The 8,181-nt window shown below is 39.5% G+C and overlaps 1 protein-coding gene across 15 annotated transcripts in view; it reads right to left on the bottom strand.

Annotated features, from left to right (window-relative positions):
- ZNF512 (zinc finger protein 512) overlaps positions 1-7,925 on the bottom strand; it is a 33,414-nt gene extending 25,489 nt beyond the window's left edge. For 10 of the 15 annotated variants that reach the window (XR_014842444.1, XR_014842443.1, XR_014842445.1 and 7 more), the window contains exons 1-2: positions 7,835-7,925; positions 7,257-7,315 (exon numbers count right to left, since the gene is read on the bottom strand). Coding sequence is in view for 3 of the 15 variants with exons in the window: in XM_005653048.4 (XP_005653105.1) it covers positions 7,257-7,315; positions 7,835-7,864 (89 nt within the window). In the remaining 12 variants the exon portion in view is untranslated. Of the gene's footprint in view, positions 1-5,855; positions 5,923-7,256; positions 7,316-7,834 lie in introns of all 15 variants that reach the window. The other 5 variants (XR_014842447.1, XM_085019852.1, XM_021087678.2 and 2 more) reach the window with 2 other exon arrangements.
- Between the last annotated feature and the right edge of the window lie 256 nt (positions 7,926-8,181).

The raw sequence follows: 8,181 nt of genomic DNA on the forward strand, positions 1-8,181 counted from the left end.
GCAGCCTAAATTCCAACAGAGACTCATTGTTCTGGCTTAGAAACCAGAAAAGGGGGTCTCTGTAGATTAAAGAATGTGGGTGAATCATGGAGAAGAGACAGAAAAGAAAGTGATCTCATAATTCTGAGAATCAGTGATCTACACAAATCACAGGTTAACCTGAGCTATACATGTATAGCTTTACTTTTCACATTGAAAAGTAAAATAAGGAGTTTCCATCGTGGCATTGTGTAAACGAATCTGAGTGGGAACCATGAGATTGTGGGTTCAATCCTGGCCTCGCTCAGTGGGTTAAGGATCTGCGTTGCCATGAGCTGTGGTGTAGGTTGCAGACTTGGCTCAGATCTTGCATTGCTGTGGCTATGGCGTAGGCCAGCAGCTACAGCTCCGATTCGACCCCTAGCCTGGGAACTCCCATATGCCATGAGTGCACCCCTAAAAAGCAAAAAGAAAAGAAAAGAAATAATGTAGGAAATTAAAAAATATTTTAAATGAATAACAACAAAAATGCACATATCAAAATTTGCAGGATGCAACGAAAGCAGTACATAGCAGTGCTGATACTCGAAAATAAGATCTAAAATCAATAACTTGAGGAACAAACAATGAAACAGATCTCTGCAGTCTAAATTCAAAAAGGAGGTAATAAAAATACTGAAGGAATTAAGAACAGCTTAATTACAAGAGTAACACAAATTTCTTTAAAAAGGAACTAGAAATTATATGGAGGAGTCAAGAAAAATAAAATTCATTTGCCAAGACAAAAGCTGAGTTAAAGGCAGTGAACAGCAAAATGAATAATGCAGAGGAATACTCATTTTAATAAGTGACTTGGAAGATAGAATAATGGAAATCACCCAATTGAGATGGCAGACAGCCAAATTGAAAGAAAGAAAGAAAGAAAGAAAGAAAGAAAGAAAGAAAGAAAGAAGAAAGAAAGAAAGAAAGAAAGAAAGAAAGAAAGAAAGAAAGAAAGAAAGAAAGAAAAAGAAATTAAGCAAGCAAGCAAGCAATATAGGAGAGCTATAGGATAATATAAAGCATGCCAATCTACACATATTAGGTAGAGAGCCCAGAAAGAGAACAAAGAGAAAAGGGGATTGCAAATGTATTTGAAGAAATTATGTCTGAAAATTTACCAAATCTAAAAAGGAAACAGATATCCAGATACAGGGGGCACAGAGGGTCCCCGACAGGATGAACCAAAACAAACAAAAACTTACTTGTCAAAGTGGTGATAAACACAAGGAACAGCAAAGGACAAACATGAAGATGTAAAAAAAGACATCAAAATCATAAAATGTTGGGAAGAAGAGCAAGAAAATCTAGACTCTTTTTTTAAGAATGTGTTTGCGCCTATATGACCATCAGTCTAAAGCAAGCAGATAGAGGATGGAATTAACATACATGAAAACCAAGGCGACCACAAGTCAAAACCAAATAATACATTCACACACAAAAAAAGAGGACACAGAATAAGATAAAAGGAAATCCTTCAACCAAAAAAAGAAAAAGAAAGGAACTAAGGAGAAACATAGACTCAACTAGAAAATAAGGTTTAAAATGGCAAAAAATACATATCTATCAATAATTACCTTAAATGTCAATGGACTGAATGTTCCAATCAAAAGACAGAATGGCAGACTGGATTAAAAAAAAAAAAAAAAGCCTACAATATGCTGCCTACAAGAGACCCACCTTATAGCAAAGGACATATATAAACTGAAAGTGAAGGCACAGAAAAAGATATTACATATGAATGGAAATGATAAGAAAGTGGGAGTTGGAATACCCATATTAGACAAAACAGATTTTAAAACAAAGGCCATAAAGAATGATAAAGAAGGACACTAGTAAATGATAAAAGGATCAATTCAACAAGAGGATACTACACACATCAATATATATGCCCCTAATACAAGAGCACCGAAATGCATACAAGTGCTAACAGACATAAAAAGAGAAACTGATGGGAATACAGTAATAATAGGAGACTTTAACACCTTATTCACATCAATGCACAGATCCTCTAGACAGACAATAAGGCAACAGAGATCCTAAGTGACACAATAGAAGAGTTAGATACATTGATATTTTCAGGACATTACATCCCAAAAAAACAGAACACTAGGATACAAAACTAACCTCAACAAATTTAAGAGTATAGAAATTGTTTCAAGCACCTTCTCTGACCACAATAGCATGATGCCAGAAATCAACCACAGGAAAAGAAATGAGAAAAAACTGACTACATGGAGACTAAAAAACATGCTACTGGAGTTCCCATTGTGCTGCAGCGAAAAGGAATCCAGCTAGTATCCATGAGGATGTGGGTTTGATCCCTGACCTCACTCACTGGGTTGGGGATCCAGCATTGCCATGAGTTGGGTGGTTTGCAGATGTGGCTTGGATCCCGCATTGCTGTGACTGTGGTGCAGGCCAGCAGCTACAGCTCCTATTCAACCCACAGCCAGGGAACTTCCATATGCTGTGTGTGCAGCCCTAAAAAGCAAAATAAAATAAAATAAAATGAAACGAAATAAAATTAAAAAAAAAAACATGCTACTAAAAAACTAACAGGCCACAAGGAAATCAAAAGGGAAATCGAAAAATACCTTGAGACAAATGATGAAAACACAGCCATTCAAAATCTATGGGATGCCACAAAAGCAGTGCTTAGAGCTAAGTTCTTAGCAATACAGGCCTTCTTCAGAAAAGAAGAAAAATCTCAAATCAACAACTTAACCCACCACCTAAAATAATTAGGAAAAAAAGAACAAAACCTAAAGTCAGCAAAAAGAAAGAAACCATAAAGAGCAGAGAGGAAATCAATAATGGTTCAACATATGCAAATCAATCAATGTCATACACTACATTAATAAAAGTCAAAAACCACGTGATTATCTCAACAGATGCAGAAAAGGTATCTCACAAAATCCAATATCCATTCATGATAAAAAAAAACTCTTACCAAAGTGGGTACAGAGGGAACATACTTTAACATAATATAATCAAAGCCATTTATGACAAACCCACAGCCAATACAATACTCAATGGAGAAAAGCTGAAAGCCTTCCTGCTAAAATCTGCAACAAGACGAGGATGCCCACTCTCACCACTTTTATTCAACATAGTATTGGAAGTCCTAACCACAGCAATCAGACAAACAAAATAAATAAAAGTATCCAAACTGGAAGAGAAGAGATAAAATTGTCACTGTACACAGATGATGTGATAGTATATATAGAAAACCCTAAGGACTCTACACAAAAACTACTTGAACTGATCAATGAATTCAGCAAAGGAGCAGCATACAAGATTAACATTCAGAAACTGGCTGCATTTCTGTACACTAACACTGAAATATTAAAAAATAAATATAAAAATACAATACACCTTTTAAAATCACACCCCAAAACATGAAATCCCTAAGAATAACCCTGACCAAGGAGGTGAAAGACTTATATGCTGAGAACTATAAAACATTAATCAAGGAAGTTAAAGAGGATTCAAAGAAAAGAAAGGTAATCCACGCTCCTGGATTGGAAGAATTAATATCATTAAAATGGCCGTACTACCCAAAGCAATCTACAGATTCAGTGAGACCCCTATCAAATTACCCATGACATTTTTCACAGAACTACAACCCAAAATTTACATGGAACCACAAAAGAAAAACCAAGAAGGAGGTATAACTCTCCTAGACTTCAGACAATATTACAAAGCTACAGTAATCAAGACAGTGTGGTACTGGTACAAAAACAGACATACAGACCAATGTAACAGAACAGAGAACCCAGAAATAAACCCAGACACCTACAGTCAATTACTCTTTGACAAAGGAGGCAAGAATATAAAATGGGGAAAAGACAGTCTTTTCAGCAAGTGCTGCTGTGAACACGGGACAGCCATGTGTAAATCAATGAAACTGGAACACACCGTCACACCATACACAAAAATAAACTCAAAATGGCTTAAAGACTTAAACATAAGACAAGACACCATTGACCTCCTAGAAGAGAACATAGGCAACACATTCTCTGATATCAACCTTACAAATGTTCTCTCAGGTCAGTCCCCCAAGGCAACAGAAATTAAAGCAAAAATAAACCAATGGGACCTAATCAAACTGACAAGCTTTTGCACAGCAAAGGAAACCATAAAAAAAAAAAAGACAACTTATGGAATGGGGGAAAATACCTGCAAATGATGCAACTGACAAGGGCTTAGTCTCTAAAATATACAAACAACTTACACAACTCAACAGAAAAAAGCCAACAACACAATTGAAAAAATAGGCAAAAGACCTGAAAAGACATTTCTCCAAGGAAGATATACAGATGGCCAACAAGCACATGAAAGAATGCTCAACATCACTGATTATTAGAGAAATGCATATCGAAACTACTATGAGATGCTACCTCGCACCAGTCAGAACGGCCATCATTCATAAGTCCACAAATAAGAAATACTAGAGGGGGTGTGGAGAAAAGGGAACCCTCCTGCACTGTTGGTGGGAATGTAAGCTGGTACAACCACTATGGAGAACAATATGGAGGTAGCTTAGAAAACTATACATAGGAGTTCCTGTCGTGGCGCAGTGGTTAATGAGTCCGACTAAGAACCATGAGGTTGCGGGTTCGGTCCCTGCCCTTGCTCAGTGGGTTAACGATCCGGCGTTGCCAAGAGCTGTGGTGTAGGTTGCAGACTCGGCTCGGATCCCGCGTTGCTGTGGCTCTGGCGTAGGCCGGTGGCCGATGGCTACAGCTCCGATTCAACCCCTAGCCTGGGAATCTCCATATGCTGCAGGAGCGGCCCAAGAAATAGCAACAACAAAAGACAAAAGACAAAAAGACAAAAAAAAAAGAAAGAAAACTATACATAGAACTACCATACAACCCAGCAATCCCACTCTTGGACACATATATGGACAAACCTTTCACTGAAAAAGACACATCCACCTGCATGTTCATTGCAGCACTATTCACAATAGCCAAGACATGGAAACAACCTAAATGTCCAGCAACAGACAAATGGATTAAGAACATGTAGTATATATACACAATGGAATACTACTCAGCCATAAAAAAGGACAAAATGATACCATTTGCAGCAACATGGATGGAACTATGGACTCTCATACTAAGTGAGGCAAGTCAGAAAGAGAAAGAAAAAAAGACAAAATAAAGAAATAAATAAAAATTTTTAAAAAAAGAATTTGTAATTAAAAAAAAAAGAAAGAGAAAGAAAAATACCATATGAGATCATTTATATCTGGAATCTAATATATGGCACAAATGAACCTTTCCACAGAAAAGAAACTCATGGACTTGGAGAACAGACTTGTGGTTGCCAAAGGGGAGGGGGTGGGAGTAGGAGCTTAGGGTTAATAGATGCAGACCATTACCTTTGGAATGGATTAGCAATGAGATCCTGCTGTGTAACTATGTCTAGTCACTTATGATGGAGCATGATAATGTGAGAAAAAAGAATGTATGCATGAATGTGTGACTGGGTCACCTTGCTGTGCAGTAGAAAAAAAAATAATGTATTGGGGAAATTAAAAAAAAAATTTTCAAGTATTTTACACTTCTTCTCAACTTAGGGCATTTGATTATTTGTTAAAAAACAAATTAACCTTAATCTTCCCTTTCCATAAATATGACAAGAAAAAGCTTTTGGCTCGAACAATAACTATCATAATGGTAGTGACTTGAAAATAATTTGCTGTGTGTGGCACTTTCAATCTCGGCTTCTGATCACAAAGACGAAAAGTTTAACCTATTTTCAACTCCAAAAATTTTAAGAGTCCCCAGTTCATTTTTTTTTTTTTTTTTTTTTTTTTTTGGCCGCACCTGTAAGCATGTGGAAGTTCCAGGGCCAGTGACAATGCTGGGTCCTTAACCCACTGCACCACAACTCCTAAGTGCAAATATTTAGATTTCATTAGCAAAGTATTTTCAGTTCATTTCAGTATCCTTTTAAAATTCTATCTAATTCTTAAAATACTGATGTTCTCCACTGATTGATCTTGTATTCTCCTCTAGTCTTTCTTCCGACGATTCTCAAACAATCTCCTAGGAGGCTAGTTAAAAATAAGGGTTCCAGGGAGTTCCCTTCATGGCTTGGGGGTTAATGAATCTGACTAGGATCCATGAGGATGCAGGTTCAATCCCTGGCCTCACTCAGTGAGTTAAGAATCCGGCGTGGCTGTGGCATAGGCAGGTAGCTGCAGCTTGGATTCAACCCCTAGCCTGGGAACTTACATATGCCGTGGGTGCGGCCCTAAAAAGCAAAAAAAAAAAAAAAAAAAAAATTGATGCTCTAACCCCAATGATTCTGATTCTGATTAATAGATGAGGGCCCATTAATCTTCATATTTCTTAACAATTACCCACTTGCTATTCCATTAAGTCCTTTTACACGTTCACATTCTGTTCTTTCTTCTGGCAGAAAAACAAAAACGAACCATTTCCTTCCTGCTAACTGCATTTTCCTGGACTTTCGAGTCTATTTAGGAGTGATCTGCTCTGGCAACCCTTCTCTTCCAAACTATCATTCCCCTTTCCCAAAGGCTAAATTAAATTCCTTTTTACAAAAATTTAATTACACTGTATTGTATTGATCTTCTTGCCTAGGTCTGTTAAACTGTTCTGTGTTTTTTACGTCTGTATATCTAACCAACCACCGCTGGCACATAGCAGACATTTAATAAATGTTATATGAATTAATTCCTTCCAATTAGTATCTCATTAACGAGAATCTTTTTTGTATTAACACGTATGGAAAAGCTTAGCACATTCAGTACATAACGTAATAAACCAGTCTTGAAACCAAGTAGTTTGAAAATATAAGGATTTCTTACAGTCCATTTTTATCGATTCTTCCCAAGTTCATCAATGTATTCATGAGTACATATATGGTGACATATGAAGAAACGCAGTGGGCTACAGTGAGTCACCCGTCCCGATTTTATTATAATTGGTACTTTTTTTTTTTTTTTTTTGGCAAGCTAAGTTTGCAATCAGGTGGCCACGAGCCACAGGTGACTACTTAAATTTAAGTTTAAATTAAACACAACTTAAAATTCAGTTCCTCAGTCACACTAGCTACATTTCAAGCATTCCAAAGTCATACGTGGCTAGTGGCCACAGTGCTGGACAGTACTGATACAGAACACTTGAATCATCACAGTAAGTTCTACTGAACAACGCTGGCTACACAATTGTAAAACGATCGCAGAAAACCTCACTTACTTCTTAGCTCCCACGATTCTCGCGCTCCTCTGCTGCTTAAAGGATGTGGGTCCCGGGGTCTAGCAAATTGCAAGCACACGAGTGAAAGCTAGGGACCTCTGCTCCTTGACCACAAAAAGACGGCTCCCCCCTGTGCCAAGAAATGAATCTCTCCCGGAGGCTACTACCTCAAACAGAGGGCAAGACTTTTTAGGAGAAGTGTGCCTCCCAATCTTCCTGCAGGGTCAAGGCAGGTGACAACACCAGAGCCTTCATCTCCCCCCATTCTCAAAGCCCTGTCCTGGGGCTCTAAAAGGGAGGCGGAAAGAGAGGACAACGGATATGGGAGGCATTGGGGATGTAAAAGGAATAGAGACTAACGGTAATCTGACCGGGAACTGAGTCCAAGGGGGTGGGGAACAGGCAGCACAAAGTGGGGGGAAAAAAGAGGGGACCGGGTAGATCTGACCTAGAAGGGTGGGGCCTACGATGAGCTCTGATAAAACCAACTGTGAGCAGGGGACAAAAGCGAGGGGACCGCGTGTGGAGGGCTCGACAGCGCGACCCCTAAGGCGGAACGGTCAAACCGAGAAACTCACGGCGGGTACTGCACCGAGTCTGGAAGACATCACTCCCTCTCCACGCCTAACAAATTCACCCAAGGGCTCCGGCCAGATCAACGCCACTTCCGCTCTCCTCTCCGCTCCCGGATGTGGAGTCGGCGCCGCGAGCCCGGCTCCGAAAGTCTACTTCCGCCTAGCGGCTTCCGAGGGGGCTGCGCGCAGGGGCGAGTCACGTGACGAGCCCTCCCCCTTCTCCCGAGACCCCGCCCGGGGACTGCGCTGTGGGACCTGGGAAACTGGGTGGCTGCAGTGCCCTGCCCTCTGGTTCTCTGTATTTGCACGACCCCTTCTCCCTCTCCACCCCCCAATGCTCCATCTGGCAC

Source organism: Sus scrofa, chromosome 3, assembly GCF_054392235.1.
Source record: "Sus scrofa isolate SSC_HxYL_T2T_F1_AM1 chromosome 3, Sscrofa_HxYL_maternal_Yorkshire_Landrace_v2.0, whole genome shotgun sequence".
Taxonomy (NCBI): domain Eukaryota; kingdom Metazoa; phylum Chordata; class Mammalia; order Artiodactyla; family Suidae; genus Sus; species Sus scrofa.